The following is a 21,007-nucleotide window of genomic DNA, read 5'->3' as shown; positions in this document are numbered from 1 at the left end:
ATTTAAGACATGAATTGTCGCCCTGGCCGGTCTGGCTCAACAGTAGAGTGTCAGCCCGCAGACCAATGAGTCGCGGGTTCGATTCTGGCCAAGGGCACGTACCTCAGTTGCGGTTTGTCCCTGGCCCTGGTTGTGCGGGAGGCAGCCAGTCTGTGCCCCTCTCACGTCAGTGGTTCTCTCTCTCTCCCATTTTCTCCCTCTCTCCCTCCCACTCTATCTGAAGATAAATAGAAAAATATCCTTGGGTGAGGATTAAAAGTAATAAATAAATAAAACTTATGAATTGTTTATTTCTGGAGTCTTCCAGTGGTTAACCACTGGTAACTGAAATGCAGAAAGCAAAACTACAGACGGGGGTGGGGAGGACTGCTGTGTGATGCGTCCAGAAAGCATCCGCTCTGGGCTGTGCACTGTTCCCTGCTTTACTGGGGGCAGTAGGACTTGGTCTGGTCTTTGCTCAGAGCCTCCAGTCTGATGGGAAGAAAAGGGAGGGCCCAGCACAGATGGGGTGCCGGTTTCAATTCTAGCTCCAAGTTCTACCTAAGATGCCACGGGCAGGCTACTCCACCTCCTAGCGCCCCCGTTGCCCCAGCTCAGAATGGGATAATCATAGCCCCTGCATCACAGCACCTTTGGGGAGATGAAATGAGTTAAGACACGTGAAGTGTGTAGCATAGGACCAGCATGATGGGGGAGCCGAGAGATGCTCTGCTGTGATCATCACTACGGATAGTGTCATCATCCTCAGAGGTGGTGCAGGGCAGTGCTACTCGAAGTGCGGGACGTGGACAGGTGCCCATTTGAGTCAACTGGTTGTCTGTCTCCAGTGCGGTAAGTACAGAAATTGAGCGTGGAACGGACTTGCCTGCTCACGGAAGGGTAAATGGGTTTACGCGCTCCGAGGAGCAGGCTGAAGAGTAAGAATTGAGAGCGTTAACTGCAATCGGGATGCCTGGGTGCCTGTCCACCTCTGTCCCTTAATATTTGTGGGGCCTTGTGCATGTTACTTTACCTCTGTGCCTCGGTTTCCTCATCTGCAAAATGGGATGGATAATAGTGACTGCCTCACCCTGGCCGGTTTGGCTCAGCGGTTACAGTGTTGGCCTGTGGTCCAGAGAGACCCGGGTTCGGTTCCCGCTGAGGGCACGTGCCTCGGTTGCAGTTTGTCCCCGGCCCTGGTTGGTCGTGCGGGAGGCAGCCACTCGATGTGTCCCTTTCATGTCAATGTTTCTCTCTCTCTCTCTCTCTCTCTCTCTCCCCCCTCCCCCTCCCCCACTCTATCTGAACCAAAAATGGAAAAATGTCCTCGGGTGAAGATAAGAAAAAAAAAAATAGTGCCTGCCTCATATGTTGCTGTTATTCTCATCATCACAGTTGCAGGACAGATCTCTAATATGCCCATTCTCTCATTGAATCCAACCAATAACACTATGAGGGGGGTATGATTCCCATTTTATTGATGAGAACACTGAGGCTTATAGAGAGCGCATTATTTGCCTAGGTTACAATAAACGAAGAAGCCTGGATTCAAATTCAGGTCTGTTTGATACAAATGCCCGTTAGCATGCAGTGTGACCTTGGGCAACTTACCACTCCAAGCTTCAGGGCTTCATTTATAAAGTGGGGATAAGCAGTGTCCACTGCAGGACAATGAGACAGAGTGAGTAAAGAGCTTGGCACAGTGTCTGACACATCGGTTTTCTCCTTTCCTCTTTCTCCCCCTCCCTCCTTCATAGTGTTGGCCTTTCTTCCTTCATTTCTTCTGCTTCCTCTTGTGGAGCCTGTTATGGACCCATAGAACTGCAGGGGACCTTCACTAATGATAGTCCAGGCCAATCTCATCTTTTAACCCTCAGGAAACAGGCTCAGAGAGGTTTAGATACCCACCTAAGGTCACACAGCAAGTTACCAACAGATTCAGGAGCAGGACACAGACATCTGACTCCCAGTTCAGTGCTCTTCCTACAGGTCCTATTTATAAGGCTCCCAGCGTGAGTAGAAGGAGCCGCTGAGGGCCAGTGATCGTAAGTGAGCATCTGACTCTCTGAATCCTCCCCACAGCCTCATATTTCTAAAGCCCAACCTGGAGACCCTGGACTTCTTCGATCTGCTGTGGATCGTGGGCATTGCAGACTTTGTACTGAAGTACATCACCATCGCCCTCAAGTGCCTCGTCGTGGCCCTGCCCAAGATCATCCTGGCCGTCAAGTCCAAGGTAGGCACTGGCTGCAGCCACCAGGTAGCCCCAGTCACACATGCAGGGAAAGAATGGGCGTGGGCAGAGCTGATGTCACTGTATCAAATGAACAGAGCCTGAACCAGTAGATCCTGTCACTCACCTACCTCTTACAATTCCCTGAAGCTGAGCATGGTTCTTTCTTGTCAGTACCTGCCCGTGACACCGCTACTCCAAGTGCATTGCCTAAGTCTCATTGTTCTGAGCTGCCCTTGATGCAATTTTCATCTGAATTTCATCTGAGAAAGGAGAAGAGCATGTTGACATGCCCTGGTTCTGTTTGTCCCAGGAAAGGATGGCTCTCATAGGTTTTGATGCTTTGATGCTTCAGAAGCATGCTTTGTAAAGGGCACTGAGGCTCGGAAGGAAAGAACTCTGTGATTGATTAGTGATGTCTGCTGTGGACGCAGGATTGGAAGAGGTGGTAGGGATCATTTGCAGTGGACTGTAGGGGAAGGGCTTCAGGTGAGTGCCGGCTGCAAGTACAGGGGTAACTTGTAGTTCAGAGGACTGAGCAGGGCTAGGGCCAAACAGCACCTTTAAGATAAAATTATTACCTGGCTGGAGTGGCTCAGTGGATTGAGCTTCATCCCTTGCACCAAGGGGTTACTGGTTCAATTCCCAGCAGGGCACATGCCCAGGTTGCAGGCTCCATCCCCAGTGGGGGGGGGGGGGGGCATGCAGGAGGCGGCCAATTGATGTTTTTCTCTCATTGATGTTTCCGTCTCGCCTCCCGTTCTCTCTAAAATCAATTAAAAATATACATTTCAAAATAAATAAATACAAATTTTTAAAAAAATTTTTTAAAAATATATAACTATTACCAATGCCTCTGCAAGAAGACCCAAAGCAAGGAGTCTGGACAGAGGCAGGGGGACTAAATAACCTCTGAAGTCTGCTTTTCATGCTGTGAAAGCAGCCATCTTTTCAACTTCAGAAAGCTGAGCATTTGGTTGGCAGAAGAGCAGGTTTGGAATGGGCCGTCCATCTTGAGTGACACCGGACCAAACCACACTCCTGTGTTTCCTCTTTGCCCACACTCAGTGCTTCCGACACCAGACGTGTGGGTTTGGCACACCCCAAGCGATTCTGCAACACCAGCTGGGTGTCCTGTGCCTGAGCCCGGTACTGACTCTGTCTGCATGGAGATGTCCCACGGGTTCCCGGCTCAGCCCTACAAGACCGTCCCCCCCACTTCAGACGCCAGTCACAGTCCAGTTGTCACCTGTGCTTCTGACCTCCCAGCTGTAGGTCAGGATCCCGGGACCCCTCCTTGGGTTCTGTCGTTTGCTAGAACAGCTTACAGAACTCGGGAAAACATGTATTTATAATTACTCGTTTATAAATTTATATTTTATCCATATTAAATGTATAAGTATTAGAATATAATCTTTATTCAATATTTTTCTATTATATACATCACATTATACCTGTACTTTACATACATACTTCGCATTAGTGGCTTAAAGCAACATAAATGTGTTATCCGACCATCCCGGGGGTCAGAATTCCAAAATGGGTGTCCCTGGTTAGTCGAGGTGTGGGCCGGGCTGCGATCCCTCTCCATCTTCATACAACAGTGCTTCATGTGTCTCATTAGTGCTATTATGTGTAACGGTCGTCACTGATAAAGGGTACGGTAGAGGACACAGACGAGCAGTCGGGGGAAGAGGTACGGAGGGTGAGGCCTGGAGGGTTCTGAGCACAGGAGCTGCTTCTGCCCCAGGGGAGTTGGGGTACACCGCCCTCTCGTCATGTAGATCCCTGTTCACCGGCCCAGAAGCTCTCTGAACCCTATACCATGGAGATTTCTATTTGGGCTTCCTCGCGTCGGCATCAGTTCTTAGCTCCATTTCCTGCCCTCCGCCCTCTCCGGGGTCAGGGGAGTAGGGCTCGAAGTCCCAGCCTTCTAACTCTGGCTTGGTCTTTCTGGTGAATAGCCCCCACCCAGAAGCCTACAAGAGGCACCTCATTAGAACAGACCACGCTCCAGGAAATTCCAGAGGATTTAGGAGTTTGGTGTGAGATGTTCCTTTCACACAGCAAATTGCAGAGGTCTTAGGGGCTCTGTGTCAGAAACTGGAATCAAAGACTAAATGTTAGCACAAACGACTTGAAAACAGGGATATCAGGGCTGGGGCTGGAGACCAATAGGTGTATTTCTTATTGCTTCACACCAGGGCAATCTGAGTCCCTTACACACACACACACACACACACACACACACACACACCCTCACCCTCACCCTCACCTCCAGTCCCCTCTTTCACCATGTGGTTTATCTGACTGAGCCCAAATCCTAGGCTGTTGAAATTTCCTCGGATGAAGACACAGCTCAGGTGCCCAGACACAGCCATGCCAGGAAGTTGAAAATAGCATCAAGACAAGAAAAGCCAAGAGGAGAAACAGCGTCTTCAAAGACCCTTTTCCAAATCAGGTCACGTTCTCAGTTCCAGGGATTAGGACCTGGTACCTTTAGGTGACCATTATTTGGCTTATTAAACCGAGGCTGAAAAAGTGGTGAGATAATTTGTCCATAAAGTACCCAGCTAGTCAGTTAAAGAATCAGAAAAAGAATCCAAGTCTTCCACCTCCCAAGGCCGTGGCCACTTCAGGCGGTCATCTGCCAGGCTCTGAAGGGACCAGGTGCCCCTGGGACACCCCTCTCCCTGCCACTCCCCAGCCACGGGCCTTGGTGAGGCACTTGGCGTCCTTGAACATTGCTTCCTACAGAAAACTGAGGTGCTAACAAAACCCTGCTGGAGGTGCTGAAAAGATGCAAAGACTTAACGTAAGCGGGTGAACAGCGGTGGGTGGGTCATTGCCTGGAGAGGAGGCAGGTGAAGCTTCCCAGCTCATCACCACTGGTCCCAACACGGGCATTCTTACTCATTCCATTCCCTCTCCCACCCACCCCTCTCTCGGTTCTTTGCACCCCACTTCTTTCGTTTCTTTACATGCATTAGCTAACCTGACGTGTGGTAGATGCTCTTCTCATCCCATTTTCCAGATGAGAAAACTGAGGCACCGAGACACTGAGTAACACTGAGTACAGCTTCCAGTATGGGCTGTGTGCTGCCCTGTCTCCTACCCACCACACCTCTGATCCTTCTTTGCTCGTGTCTTGACTAACTCTTGCAGACCACAGCCTCTTAGAAATCTTCCCTTCAGGGCAGCGATGGTGCCCCTACTGGGGACTCTCAGCACCCTGTCCTCCCCTGTCCAGCACTCAGCACCCTGACTGTAATTGCTTGTTTAGTTGTCTGCCTTCTCTGCTCAACTGTAACCTCTGTGACAGCAGGAAATGGATGCATCTAGCGTGTTGGTTGATGGATCACCAGTATCTGGTATGTACTCAGAAGTGTTCATTGTATGTATGTATTATAGTCGAGTGGGTGGATGGATGAAGTAGGGGGCCAAATGGGAAGGTTGATGGATAAGATAGATGGGTAAGCAAGTGATTGGATGGATGGATGGATGATGGATGGACGGATGGATGGATATTTCAATGGATGGGTGGATATTTGGATGAATGGACGGACAGACAGATGGATATTTGGATGGATGGATGGATGGATGGATGGATGGATGGATGGATGGACGGACGGACGGGTAGATGCGTCGATGTCTAGTCAGCTGCGCTGACTCCACCTTCTGTTGTAGCAGCAGCGAGAGCTTATATTCTATTCTCAGCCCAGTCCATACGCTTTCATTTGGTAGGTGTCCAAACGCTTCTGTCACAAAGACACAGAAATCTATAAGGCAAGTGGTACTCACTTCTGTGTGCTAGAAAGGACCAAAGAAATCCGACAGCCACACCAATAACAATAAACACGGCTAACCATTGCTGAGCAGTTACCGGGAGCCAGAGTGTTAAGCAATGTCACTTGTTCAAGAAATAGTTGCTGACTGCCATCTATGTGCCAGGCAGAGTTCTGGACACTGGGGATATGTCAGCGAACCAAGTAGACAAAAATCCACGTACTCGTGGAATTTATTGTCTCGTGAAGACATTGTCTTGTTTAATCATCTAACAATCCTGGGAGGGGAGATGCTGTCGCTATCTCTTTGCACAGAGCAGAAACGGAGTTAAATAACTTGCCCAAGATCGCAAACCTCGTAGTAACAACACGAGAGCGTTAGGAGCAGCTAATGTGGGCTCAGCCCTTTGTAGGAGCCGGGACAGCTCAAACTCATTTCCTCCTGACATCGGTCTCACAAGGCAAGGGCTGCTGTTCTGTGGGTTTCTTTATTGAGGTAAAATTCACATCAAATGTACCAGTAATCATTTTAGTGTGTGATTCAGTGGCATTCGCTGCACTCAGTGTCGTGGGAGCCTCACCGCTGCCTAGCTCCTCACCCCACAAAGAAGCCTTGTACCCCATTAGCAGTCCCTCTCCCTCCTCACAACCCCTGGCAACCACTAACCTCTTTTGTGGCTCTGGATTTACTTACTCTGGACATTTCTTATCGATGGAGTCATACATTACGTGATCTTGTGTGTCCTGCTTCCTCCCCTTAGCATCGTGTTCTCGAGGTTCACCCACCCTGTAGCCTGTGACGTTGCTTTTTACGGCTGAGTACTATTCCATTCTGTGGCTACACCGCCGTTTGTTCATCCATTCGCCTCGCGACCGACATTTGGGTCGTCTCCACTGTGCGCTGTTGTGAATGCTGTCGCGTCGAGCACTCGCAGACAAGCATCTGTTTGGACACGATTTTTCTGTGCAGACCTGGGAGTGGAAATGCTGGGCCATCGGGTCATTGTTCTACTTTTTGAGGAACCACCCATCTGCCTTCCATGGCGGCGGCCCCATTTGGCAGCCCTGGCGAGTGCTGTTTGATCCCCGTTTTTCAGAGGCGAACGCAAACCCAGTGAAAGGTTGAGAAAGCAGCCCAAGGCCACCCGGTCTTGTAAGTGGCCAAGCGAGGATTTGAACTCAGGCAGTTCGAGCCCAGAAGCTCTGCTCTGAGTTACTAGGCAATACTCCCTCCCACCCAAGTTCCTTGGATTTGTTTGGGACGTTCTGCGGAGTTGATTGAGGAGTGGGGTCCCCATACACCACCTTACATAAAATGTCCCCAAGTCCAGGCCTTGGCTACCTTCTCCTTCAAATGGACACTGCTGGGGACGAGGGGCGGGGATGGGACCCGGCACCTTTCCCTACATCGCCGAGGTGTAGGCGACAGTTATTAATGTCCCCTTGGCAAGTGCCCAGCTCCCTTTTTCTGATTATTATTATTTTATTCAGCGAGATTAATGTGCCAGGTCAGAGCAGAATCCAGCCTGTGAAAAGTGATGTGAATAGTCCTCTCGAGATAAATTGCTGCTTGGAAAAGGTTCACAGCCTCCCCTTGCCTGTCTGAGTGCTCTCCCGCATGCTCATCAATCCTTGTCTGCGCGGAAGAAAAGGACGGGTCTTCATTTGCAGCTGGGGTGAGATGGCGAAGAACACATCTGTCAGGGACGCCTAATGGCTCACGGCACAGATGCTCTTTGCTGCGCCTCCGCGCCGTCCACTGAGAGGGTGGGCTGGTTTCAATATTACAGTCATTGTACTGGAAGGGTTTCTGGTATTTGGGTTTGCCTGCCGGCCCCACGGTCCCTGACGTGTGAGGCTTGAGCGAGCCACCAATTCCCACGTGCCTTTCAACACCGAGGATCTGCCCTGAATCCTCCCACACCTGGGCCTCCCAGGGGGGCCATGGTCATCGGCCGGCCAGAGTGGGGATGGAGTTAACAATGGTGGCCACTGATCTTCAACCTCAGCCCAAACCACCACTAGGGTGGCCGCCTGTCATTAGAAATCCGGATAGCTTATATAACCCATACATCTTGGCCCGGCCTGATCGGGCTCCTACCCACTTCCCCAACCTCATCGCCCATGACTCTCTCCCCTGCTCACTCTGGACCAGCGACTGGGGGCCTCGCGGTGCCCCCAGTGCACCAGCACCTTCTTTCTCTCTCAGGCCCTTTGCACTTACTGTTCCCTGTGTCTGGGGCGGTCTTCCCTCTGCTCCGTGGCCTTCTCCTGCCTCTCAGGCAAGCCTTGTTCCAATGTCACTTCCTCGGAGATCCTGTCCCCTCCCTGCCCACCCTTTGGAAAGCGGTGGTCTCCAGCCTGCATGATCACACCACCGTTTTATTTCCTTTCTAGCGTGTAGATCAGGCTGTTCTGCGTTTATTCTCTGTCTCTCCCAGCCAGAGTGTAGACTTCCAAGAACAGGGACCCCTAGGCCTGTCTTGACTCCCAGGAAATGCACGATCGATATGACGGGCTGAATGGAGAGCCTTGTTAACTGAGCCGAGGGTCACACCGGGCCCGCTGCCTCCCCACTGCGGAGGGTTCTTGGCCTCTCTCACCAGTACCACTGAGGTGACTGAGGAGCTGTTTGCTTACAGGGGCAGCCCTAGACCCCGACAAGAATGAGTACGATGCCGTGCTGTCCTTCATCCTCTCCTTTTATTCTCTGTGAATGAAACTCATTTTTATGGCAACCTAATCCAAAGCTAGTTCAGAAGGCAAATCCCATGTCCCAGACCTCATGTTCAGCTCCTACCGTAAATGGTCGGAATAATTTAAAATTTGACTCGTCCACACTGCTCCTTCCCTTATTAAAATGAACTATCTTGGGCCAGGGTTCTAGCGCTGCACTGTTCAGTGTGACAGCCACCTGTCGGTGTCTAAATTTAAATTAATTAAATTCAAAATTCAGTTTCTCGGTCACACAGCCACAATCCACATATTCAACAGCCACACGTGGCTAGTGGCTACTGTGCTGGGCAGCACAGACAGAGAACACTAACATCATCGTAGAACAGTCCATCCACTGACCAGCACTGTTCTAGAACATTCTCAGGACATGGTTGGTTCAACTTCCCAAGAGTATGAGTAGCAGGCAGCTGTCATTCTGTGCATTCCTCAGACAGAGAAAAATAAATGCTTAGTGTGGTTTATGCTTTAAAAACACCTCTAGCCCTGGCTGGTTTGGCTCAGCGGTTAGAGCATCAGCCCGCAGACCATTGAGTTGCAGGTTCAATTCCGGTCAAGGGCACGTACCTCGGTTGCGGTTTGTCCTAGCCTTGGTCTGGTCATGCGGTAGGCAACCAGTCCATGTGTCTCTCTCATGTCGATGTTTCTCTCTCCCTCTCTTCCTCTTTTTTTCTCCCCCTCGTCCCCACTCCCACTCTATCTTATGATAAATAGAAAAAAATATCCTCAGGTGAGGATTAAAAAATAATAAAATAAAAACACTTACCTCTATCTCTGTCATTGCCAAGAAGACTCTAGAGCATGTTAGTAAGAAACACAAGCAAGAAATTGTCTTTCTCTGGAAGCACTGTGGGGTCATGGAAGGAACACAGACTGAAATTAAACCGGTTCAAATTCTGGTTCTACCACTTTCTGCCTCTGGGACCTTGATTAACCTCTCTGAACCTCAGTGTCCCCATCATTGAAATGGGAGTATCAGAACTTACTGCATAACCTTGTTGTGAGAATTAATTAAAATAACACAGATCCAGTGCTGGTTGGTTAGTTCATTGGTTTTATTCTAGAGAAGATAGGGAACATGAGCAGTTATCCATTTATAGTTTACAGCAAGCAAGAAATTCAGAATCTAACCAAAATCAGATGTAACAGAATACCATTTACTAAACTTGATTCTAGGGCCTTTGGAAGATGTTAACAGGCATTTTATTAAAAGGTGTTCTATGGTCAGATAACTTTGGGAAATGCTGTAAACATTACTCACCACTTGCACATTAACTTAATAAAGGCTCTGAGAAGTCCTACAGTAGGGAAACTCATCTCATTTTGTTTGACATTTCCATAGGTTATTAACCATGGAACCTTTTTATTGATGAGCGCAATGTGCTGTAGAATCTAGTTCAGGAGTTGGCAAACTACAGCTTGTAGACTCAGCACTTGTTTTGGTAAATAAAATTTTAGTGGAACATGGCCACAGTCATCACTTACATATTGTCTGGGGCCACGTTCATGCTACAATGGGCAGAGCTGAGTAGTGGCGACAGAGTCGGTATGACCCACAGAACCTAAAATATTTAGTGTCTGGTTCTTTAAGAAAAAATTTGCTAACCCTGGTCTGGAATTTACATTCCCAATTCCTTCTAGTTTGGCCTTTGTGGGAGAGCTATGTCTAAGGGGGAACTCAGTATTCTGCAGCAGATAGATACTTTGGGGAAGAAGACCCCAACCAGTGAAATACGGCCAGGAGGCTCTACCAGAAACCGATGGAAGCGAGTTTGGCCAAATGTCAGTTTTAAGGACTGAACTATTTGAACCTGCCAGACTAAATTGTAGTTTTACAGGCAGCCTGCAAGGCCTCTTAGGATTACACTCATCCCTAGGATTTGTTCTCTGTCTGCTCTGCTCCACGTTTGTAGCTAGGGGAGGCAAACTAATCCCTAGAGCAGTGCTGAAGTCTGAAATGGCAAACAGCCTCAGAACTTCAGTTTACCAGCCTGTGCCCGTGCCTGTGCCAGGCATCACTAATCTATCACTGCCCTGCCTCACCCAGACGCCCCTCTCTCAATGCGGCAATCCAGACAGCCTCCACTAATCGATGTCAGAGTGTAAGAGGAAGCCTAAGCCTTGACTTCTGTTCTTCCCTGGAAAGGAAATGGACCATTCTGGCATCCGCAGAGCTCTGTGGCCTCCCAGTGGATTGCATGAAGCCCACCCAGATCATCAAGGATAATCTCCTTTACTTAAAGTCTGTTCACTATAGATGTTAATCACATTTATGAAATAACTTGGAAGCAACACCTGAATTGCAAAGCTGGATACCATAGCCTAAACTGAAACATAAAAACTAACTGTTACAGTCCCCCATTAAACAAGATGCTGATTTGGGGGCTGAGGCCAAGGAAGTATCCATTTAATCGAACTTATTGATACTTTATTTAATTTTTTTTTTTTATCCTCACCCAAGGACATTTTTGCATTTATCTTCAAATAGAGTGGGAGGGAGAGGGAGAGAGAGGAGACATCAATGTGAAAGGGACACATCGAGTGGCCACCTCTCACATGACCCAGCCAGGGCCGGGGACAAACTGCAACTGAGATACGCGCTCTTGGGGGGAACCGAACCCGGGTCTCTTTGGACCACAGGACAACGCTCTAACCGCTGAGTCAAACCGGCCAGGGTGAACTTATTGATATTTTAAAAAGGAAAAAAAGTGGTTGTTGAATTTGATCAAAAATCATTTGAATTATTTTCTCCTTAGAGCTGTTCATAGGACTGCATCATTAGATCTTCTATTGAGCCTTGCGTTCTTGGAACAAACACCACTTGCGCGTGATGTGATCCTTTGGTTACACTTCTGGATTCTGCGTGCGACGATTGTACTGAGGATTTGTGCATCGGCGGTCATGAGTGCTCCCTGCCTTTGTAGGTGGCTTCCCAGAAACTGCTTCTGTCACTTTCACTTACATCTCATTGGCTACCACTTAGTCACGGTTGCTGCATGGGGAGCTTGGGAGCAACTTCTTATCGCTGGGTGCCAGCGGACCTGAGCAACAGCCAGGACGCTTATTTTGGAGGAGGAAGGGGAGAATGGACACTGGGAGGCACCAGCAGTCTCTGTCCCAGAATGATTGTAGATGAGGGACCCGAGGTCCAGCCAGGTGCGTTCACTCACCCAGGGTCACACAGCAAGCCTCTGCCAGAGCCATGACGTAAACTAGGTCTTCCAGATGCTGAGGGACCCATAATAATAATATTAAAAAATTCTGTGATAATAGAAATAGAGGAATAATAAACAGCTAATGTGCCTCGTACTATTCTAAGTGCTTCACAGACGTGAACTGATTTAATCCTCACAGCAGCCCTGTGAGGTAGATACTCTCATTATCCCCAGTTTGCAGATGAGGAAACTGAGGCACAGAGAGGGTACGTGACTTGCCAAGTCACACAGCTGGTAAGTGCCAGGGCTGGGTGGGATTTGAACTCCAACAGTCTAGTTCCAGAACCCCACCTCTGGACGGCTACGCAGTCCTCTCTGCCCGTCTCCCCCCACCCTGCCCTTGGTTACCCCAACTCAGATGGCAGCAGCAACGACTCCGTGTGGCTGAGAGACAGTCAGAACGACTCCTTGCCAGTCCAGGCACCACAGGCCCTCACCTCGCGGGCCCTCTGCTCCAGAACCTTGGCCGCCCTGCCCCCTCTGTCTCAGGGCCGCACATCAGTTTTTGTTGTTGATCTTGTTTTGTTTTGTTTTCCCTTCACTCCGTTCCCTGGGAGACTCTCAAAGGCTACATTCTGCCGCCAAGGGACACAAAAGGGACAGGACCTGAGCGGGGGCACCTGGGAGTTCCCAAAGCCCAGCGTCCACCTGGTTCGGGATTGGGGGGACTTTGCGTTATTTATTTATTTATCTAGTTCTCAGTTCCACACCCCCCAAGCTGTTGCTCCCCACTGGGGAAGATGAAAAACGGCTTCAGACAATGGAAGACAAGGCTTGCCACATGGCCCCCTCAGTTTAATTTCCTTTAATTCATTTTATATTGAACCAAATGATACTGTTTGTTTTTAATGGCAAACACTCAGCGCGGAGGAGGGGCGGCCAGGCCTCCTCCTGGGGAAATTAGGAACACAGCTGCTATTTAAACTCTCCTGCCCCCCCTCTCCCCAGCACTGGGCCTTTGCAAATCACTTTCCAGGTTGAAAGATGATACCTTTCACCAGCTCAGATGGTCACAGTGGAGAGAGCTGGCCCCGGCGCCACCCCAGCTGCAGTCAACCCCTCTTAGGGTGGCCGCCCATCCCAAGGCCTGCCCTTCTCTGGGATTAACTGGATGCGCACAACCAGACCCGAGCCATGGCTGTTCTCAGTGCCCCTACTTACCTGCCCATCACTGACAATCCTGGGTAGGAACCTGCCCCGGGAACCCAGGAACACACAGGGCGGGGCATGCATTCATTCATTCATTCATTCATTCAGCACCGGGAGCAGCGCCCGGGTCAGTCTGCACTTAACCAGTCGTGTGCGTGTGAAAGCTGGAGGAAGCCCAGTGGAGAGGAGAGGTCCTGCTGGGCGGGGAGGCGGCCTGGCGGTTCGGAGCTCCTCTGCAGCCGGAGATAAGCCAGCAGCATTCTTCCAAAGTCCCCTTTTGGCTCAGGGGGGCCAGCGTCCGCTTCACTTCCTTGCAGGTGAAGAGAACTTGAATATATACACCAGCCCCCTTGGCAGAGGCTGGAGGAATTCACCAGGCTTTGGCCTGGCTTTGACAGGGGCCAAACTGTGATGATGAATGCCCACTTTGGACATTCCAGAGGCCTCTCCCTCAGAGGCTGGGCGACACCCCTGCACTCTGTTCACAGACGGTTAGGCCCAGAAAGATCTTCGTAGTCTACAGATGAAGAAACCAAGGCCCCAGCCCTGGCCGCTTTTGCTCAGTGGTTAGAGCGTCAGCCTGTGGACCAGAGAGTCCTGGATTCGGTTCCCACTAAGGGCATGTACCTCCGTTGCAGTTTGTCCCCGGCCCCAGTTGGGGCGGTGTGGGTGGCAACCACTCGATGTGTCTCTCACGTCGATGTTTCTCTCTCTCTCTCCTTCCCCCCTCCATTCCTCCCGCTCTATCTGAAGATAAATGCCAAAAAATAAAAAATAAAATAAGAAACCAAGGCCCCAAAGTTACTGGTTTCAGGTCACATGATTTAATCTAGTCCTATATTCATTCTACAAATATGTATTGAACACCAGCAGCGTGCCAGGCATTCTGCTAGGCATGGGGGCTACCCAGACGCAGGGCTTTCAAGCTCAGAGCTCACAGTCCGATGGGTCTGCAGGCAGGAAAGCAGGAACTCCAGGGTCCTCTTGGAAAATAGGGAAAGAGCACCTGCCCCAGCCCCTAGCTAAGTCCTCCTAGATGGGGCAGCCTCAGAACTGAACTTAAAGGATGGGTGGGGTCCAGCCGGGGTGGCTTGGTGGCTGAGCGTCGACCCTGCATCAAGAGGTCGCCAGTTCGATTCCCGGTCAGGGCACATGCCCAGGTCTCACTTCCCCTCTCTCTCTAAAAATCAATAAAGGAAAAAGTTTTTTGTTTTTGTTTTTTTAAATAAAGGATGCGTGGGCCATCCTTTAGTCAGGCAGAACGAAGCCAAAAGGGCATGCCAGGGAGAGCGGACAGCAGAACCAGAGCGCAGAAGGGGGAAAGTTTGGCATCTTTCTGGATAACTGTTGAGCAGCTGCTCCAAGGATGATGTCTGCCACGTTCGTGCTTAGGCCCAGGGACACCGGTAGGCGTATGGTGACTCTCAGCTGAGCAGCTAAGTGCATGTAAGTGGTTGGCATGAATTTGCATACGGGGCGAGGCAGGGAGACCCAGCACTTGGCGCTCAGGCCCACCCAGCCCCACGGTTCCCAGCCACATTGTGGGAGTGCCGTGGCAGCCCCACTCTGGGTGCTGCAGGGAGTCATTAGCCAGCTAAGTGGTGATTATTTGCTCGGTTGCTGCTAAATGATTAGGGAGGCAGCCGGGCTCCCTGAGGTGGCCCTGGAGCTGTCCACTTCACGTCCTCTCCCCGTGGGGCCTGGGTGGTGCAGGGGCGGCCGCTCCGCAGGCTCTCTGTTGATGGCTTCCACCGCGGTGGGTGTGGCTGTCCTGTCTCCTATTTACCCCAGATGTTGCTCTGTCCCTGGGGGAAGGAAGGGGCCTGAAACCGAGGTTTGGCCCAAGGGAACCCACTGCTTACATTTCCAAACTTTAGCTTGTCCAGAAAAAGGTTTCAAAGTTGAGTAGAAAGAGCTTGGGCTCCGGAGGCAGGCTCGGTTCTGCTGTTCCTGTCTGTGCTGCCTCTGGCCAGCCACCTGCCCGCGCCATGCCTCGGTGCCCTCCTCCGTCAGAGGTGACGCTGTCTGCCCCTCAGCTTTCCTGACACGTAGTAGAGGCTCGATGTGTGTGTCCAGCAGCTCCCCACCCCCATCCATAGTTTCATTTTTTCAAAGTTTCTGTTACCCACCGTCAGGTGTGGTCTGAAAATATTAAATGGAAAATTCCAGAAATAAGCCATAAGTTTTAAATTGTACACCGTTCTGAGTAGCGTGATGAAATGGTGAACCGTCCCGCTCTGGCCAGCCGGGAGGAGAATAATCCCTTTGTCCAGCATGTCCACGTTGTAGATGCTACCCCCCCCCCCAGTCACATAGTAGCCATCCAGTTATCAGAGAGAGAGAGACCACATTTAAGTAACTTTTATCACAGTGTATTTTTATAATTGTTCTATCTTGTTACTGTTGTTAATCTCTTACTGTGCCTAATTTATAAATTGAATTTTATCCTACGTGTGTATGTATAGGAAAAGACATAGTGTATATACATAGGTTTGTACTGTCCGCTGTTTCAGGGATCCTCTGGGGGTCTGGGAACCTATCCCCTGTGGGAAAGGGGCAGCTAATTATGTTTTTCTTTTCGTGCACTCTCCTCGTGACCTTCATGGGTCAGGGCTCTGCAGGAGGTTGCAGATGGGGGGTTGGGGGTACGAACCAGGCCCTGTTGCTCAGTGGCTGAGAGCCCACTAAGGCTGCCAGACTCCTGGCTCTTCTTTTCGGGCACAGAAGTGCCAAGGTCAGACCTTGAATGAGCCAAAGAAGGAAACAGATGTTACACTTCCTTATTGCCTACATGCGCCCCGACCTGGGCTGGGTCTTGGAGCAGGTGGGTTTGAATCTGGCTTTGTCACTAGCCGTGTGTCCGGGGTGAATGAGTTCACAGCTCCGAGCCGCCATTGCCACATGATTGACAGGTCCCATACCTGCCTCAAGGAGGAGCCCAGGGAGGCTCGGCACAGGGTTTTCCATGCCTGGTAAATCTTCGCTGTGAGGATAAGCCCGTCCCTGCCTCCAAGGCGCCCAGAAATACATGGTGAGAGGGCAGCAGAGCTGGCAGGGGCACCAGAATGGGGGGGGGTGCTCTCTGTTCCCTCATGGGCTTGCCGCAGGCGCCTGGGGCTTGGTGTTACCAGGGAGACGTGTCCCCACACCAGGAGGTTGCCTGCAGCCAGGCGTCTGTGTTCAGGGCTGTTCCTGTTTCAGGAGAAAACCATCCCCCCCCCCCCCCCCCCAGGTTTTAGCTCATTGTTCATCATTTTGAGGCTGCTCAGAGGCAATCGAGTCTTTGAACACCTGGCTGGGCCTCGCCCCTTTCCAGCCTGGTACCCACCCATCACTTGCCAGGGTGTTTGTTTTTTTTTTAATCCTCACCCGAGGACATTTTCCCATTTTTTGTACAGATAGAATGGGAAGGAGAGAGAGAGAAATATCGACGTGAAAGGGACACATCGAGTAGTTGCCACCTGCATGACCCAACCAGGGCCGGGGGCAAACTGCAACAGAGGTACGTGCCCTTTGCAGGAACCGAATTCGGGCCTCTCTGGACCACAGGCCAACGCTCTAACCGCTGAGCCAAACCGGCCAGGGCACTTGCCAGTGTTTTTAACTGCTCTGGGTCCCTCCTCTTCCCCCATCATGCTCTTATTCTGTCACCTCTAGGCCTGAGCAATGGCTGTTTCTTTAGCTGGGAACCCTGTCTCCCTGGCCCCCAGCCCTGTCTGGCTGACCCCTAATTGCCCTCAGGTCTCTGTTTATACCTCACTTCCCCCCCGGGAAGCCCGGGCCTGACCTTGGGTTACTTCTGTTTTTCATGCCTCATGCGATGTTGTGAGTGCTGGCTCGTCTCCCCCTAGACTTCGTGCTGGTGAGAGCAGAAACCAGGTCGCTGGTGGTTCATCGCATCCCTAGCGCGGTACGCTGCGCACAGTAGGTGCTCAGACAGTGTGCACCGGCGTATGTTCCCTGAAGCAGGCCTGGGGCCGTCGGTTTGGAGGGTTTTACTCGACTTAGAGTCAAACAGGTTCCATCTCAGCTGCTCCACCCGAGAGCCATGGGATCTTGGGTGACTTAGTAGACTGCTCTGAGCCTCAGTTTCGTCATATGTAAAGTGGGGATAGTAATGCTGACATGAAGATTAAACAAATCATGCCTGTGAATGAAGCCTTCCGATCACGGTAGCTCAGTAAGTGGTAGCCACGGTTGATCGCTTAGTGGAAAAACAAAAGCAAGAAGAGGAAAGGGGGCCCTGAGAGGCATGACACCGCCCTTCCCCCATTCCTCCCCAGGAATAAAGATGATGATATCGTCACCGCCACATTGCAAAGTCTGTTACAGCACACATACTGCATGCCAGCCACTGTGACACTTGACTCCATCCATCCATCCATCCATCCAACCAGTTTTTTGGTGTTTTATTGTTTGTTTGTTTTGTTTTTTATCCTCACCTCAGGACATTTTTGCATTCATCTTCAGACAGAGCAGGAGGGAAAGAGGGAGGATCAGAGAGAGAGAATGATGTGAGAGAGACACATCTACTGGTTGCCACCCCCACGACCCCAACCGGGGCCGGGGACAAACTGCAACCGAGATACATACCCTTAGTGGGAACCGAACCCGGGACTCTGGTCCACGCGCCAACGCTGTAACCACTGAGCCAAACCGGCCAGAGCAGGTGTGTTGTTGTTTTTTTTACCACCTACTCTGTGCCAGGCTTTGTATTAGGTTCTAGGTATTCGGCAGTGAATAAGATACAGTATCCACTTTCAAGGGACTTCACATAAACACAGTACTGAAATAAATAAGCAATATGTCAGGTGGAGAAAAATGAAACAGAATGCCGTGGTGGCACTGCTCTTTTATTTATTTTGTGTTTAATAAATATATTTTAATTGATTTTTTTAGAGAGAGAGGAAGGGAGAGAGAGACACATCAATGTGAGAGAGAGACATGCATTGGCTGCCTCCTGCACACCCCCTACTGGGGATTGAGCCTGAAACAAGGGCATGTGCCCTGATTGGAAATCGAACCGGGACCTCTCAGTCCATGGGATAATGCTTATTCCATTGAGCCACACCGGCTGGGCAGGGGCTGCTCTTTTAAATAGGGTGGACAGAGAAGGTGGCATATGTGCAAAGTCTTGAGAGAAGCAAGGAGTCTACCATGCAGATATCTGGGGAAGAATATTCCAGGCAAGGGAAACAGCATGTACAAAGGCCCTGGGGTGGGAGCGTGCTTGGGGAGTGCAAGGAGCATCAAGTCAGAATAGCTGGGGCAGAGTGGGGCGCAGGGCTGCTTCATGGGTGTGCAGCCTGTGCAGAAGGGCCTCACACCTGGCTTAATGTTCTGCTGTGGCCGTCTTGATATTCTTAACAATTTTTTAAACAAGAGCCCTCACATTTTCATTTCCCACCAGGTATCACAAATTATGTAGCCAGTCACAGTGGTAGGAGGGACATTTGGAGAGGCGGCAGGGGCCACTCTCAGCCCGGGCACACTTTCTGGCCTCCTCCCCTCCTGCCATAGAGCCAGCCCTTCAGGGAGAGGCCTTCACCAGAGATTCTCGGCCATCGACCCTGCCACTGTTCACAACGGTGGAAACTATTTCCCCCCTGTATTCATTCCCTCTTCCACTGTAACACTACCACAGGCTTAGTGGCTTCAAGCAGCAGAAGTATCATCTTACAGTTCTGGAGGTTAGAAGTCCGGAATCAGTCTCCTGAGGCTAATGTCCAGGGCAGCAGGACAGCTCCTTCTGGAGGCTCTAGGGAAGAATCTGCTCCCTTTTCCAGCTTCTCCAGGCCGCCGGCATCCCTTGGCTTGTGGCCCCCTTGTCCGTCTTCAAAGCACATGGTCCCCAACCTCTGCTTCCTTCACTCTAACCCTCCTGCATTCCTCTGACAAGGACCCTTGTGATTACATTGGTCCCACCCACATAATCCAGGATAATGTCCCTGTCTCAAAATCCTTTTCTTTTTTTTTTAAATCCTCATGCGAGGATATTTTTACATTTATCTTCAGACACAGTGGGAGGGAGAAAAAGAGGGAGAGGGAGAGGGAGAGAGAAAGAGAGAGAAGCATTGATGAGAGAGACACATCAATTGGTTGCCACCTGCACCACCCAACTGGAGCAGGGGACTACCGCAACTGAGGTACATGCCCTTGGCTGGAATCGAACCCAGAACTCTAAGGTCTGCAGGCCAACATTCTAACCGCTGAGCCAAACCAGCCAGGGCTCAAAGTCCTTTTCTTAATCACACCTGCACATGCACAAAATTCCAGCGCTGTATAAGGTGATGCATTCACAGTTTCCAGGGATTAGGATGTGGACATCTTTGGGAGGTCACTGTGCAGCCTACCACATCACCTACTTTGTAGATGAGGAAACTGAGGCCAGACTGGTGAGTGACATGGGCAAAGTCACCATCCCAGGAAAATGAGAAACCTGCAGCTGAGGGCCCTGTCTGTCATAGTTCCACATCACAGGCTCTAGACCACCAGGAAAGAGGACCGTCTGCCTCTCTGCCTCCCTCTAGCCCTTGCACCTAAGCCCTAGTGCTTTAAGCAGACAGGTCTGGACATTTGTGCCTAAGATTGTAGCTGACATGGGGACAGATAAGCATATCTATTCACCTGGGACTGGGACAGAGGGAAGAGGCCGCCTTTCTGCAGCTAACACGGTCCCAGGCCACTTCAGGCTTAATCATCAACACCTTATAATTAGGCCTCTCCTGGGGCCCAGGGAGCAGGGCCCTGTTTGTAAGGAAGCTCCTGGTGTATGTGTTGCTGGGCCCTGGGCCCTTCTCGTTCATCGGGCCGAGGCTCTTAAGTCAAGGGAACCACAGCCAGTGAAACTGGGCGCCAGACTGTGGCTACTGGGGGGCGGATTACTCCTCACAGCCTAGTGACCCCCGTAGTGCCTCAGCCTGGCCCCAAGGACTCTGTCAGCTGGTCCTCTGAGGCCACAGCACCAGAGGCCAACCCCAGCCGTTGGCATGCTTTCTGGCATCCTCCTCGTCCTGGGCACGGAGGCTAGAAGAGTAGAAAGAGGGCCTCTACAGGAGATTGGGGGTGAGAGGGGGACGATGGCAGGTGTTTCACCGACTCTGGTTTTTAAAATCGAGTATCCATTTATTAGGAGGCAGGATCATCCACGTTGACATCAGACAGACCTGGGTTCAAATCCCACCTCTGCCACTTATTAGCTCTGTGCTCTTAGTCAAAATGATGAACTTCTCTGAAACTGAGTCTCACATATTAAGTGGGGGACTAATTTGCCCCCCGCCTCATGGGCCAATATAAAAAGTGGGCAAGCAAATGTTCAACTTGTGGCTTTTGTTTTAATAACACATGTAAGGTATTAAAAATTATAACAAAATCTCATATACCCAGCTTAAAAAGTAGAAAATTAACAGTGTCTTGGAAGCTCCCTGTGCACACCTCTGAGTTCCATCCGTCTCCCTCCCTCTCTTTGCCCGTATAAAACCACGGCGTCTTTGTGGTTTCCATTCCCTCATTTTCCTGGAGTCTGCTTTTTGTAGTTTTCACGTCTCCTTCCTTGCAGAGCTATTATTAAAGACCAGGGAAGGCATAAGCTTATATAACCTCCTCCCTTCCATACCTAATTTCCTAGTGATCTAGTGACGACCAAGTTCCTCCTCCTGCCCTCTCCTCTCTGTTACCCAGAAAAGACACTGCTGGTTGGGAAACTAGGACATCAAGCTTGTCTGTACTGTAGCAAACCTAAAATGAATAGGCTCTGAGCGAGCACCAGAGGGATGTTACTGAAAGGTACAGGTACCCAGAGGCTTAGACTTCCTAGAAAGTATGGAATAAGCCCACGCTTTTTGCTCAAACAAACCTGGGTTTGAATATCAGCACTGCCCACCAGCCTGAGCCACTAATTCTCTGCACTCATT

General features: G+C 50.5%; 1 protein-coding gene across 2 annotated transcripts in view; it reads left to right on the top strand.

Annotated features, from left to right (window-relative positions):
- The window catches only part of RNFT2 (ring finger protein, transmembrane 2), a 50,945-nt gene that overhangs the window by 15,112 nt on the left and 14,826 nt on the right, over positions 1-21,007 (top strand). For both annotated transcript variants that reach the window (XM_036276950.1, XM_036276952.1), the window contains exon 7: positions 2,062-2,215. In XM_036276950.1, coding sequence (XP_036132843.1) covers positions 2,062-2,215 — 154 coding nt within the window. The remainder of the gene's footprint in view (positions 1-2,061; positions 2,216-21,007) is intronic.

The sequence above is a fragment of the Molossus molossus genome, unplaced genomic scaffold, assembly GCF_014108415.1.
Source record: "Molossus molossus isolate mMolMol1 unplaced genomic scaffold, mMolMol1.p scaffold_m16_p_22, whole genome shotgun sequence".
Lineage (NCBI taxonomy): Eukaryota > Metazoa > Chordata > Mammalia > Chiroptera > Molossidae > Molossus > Molossus molossus.
This window is presented reverse-complemented; position numbering and strand designations above follow the sequence as displayed.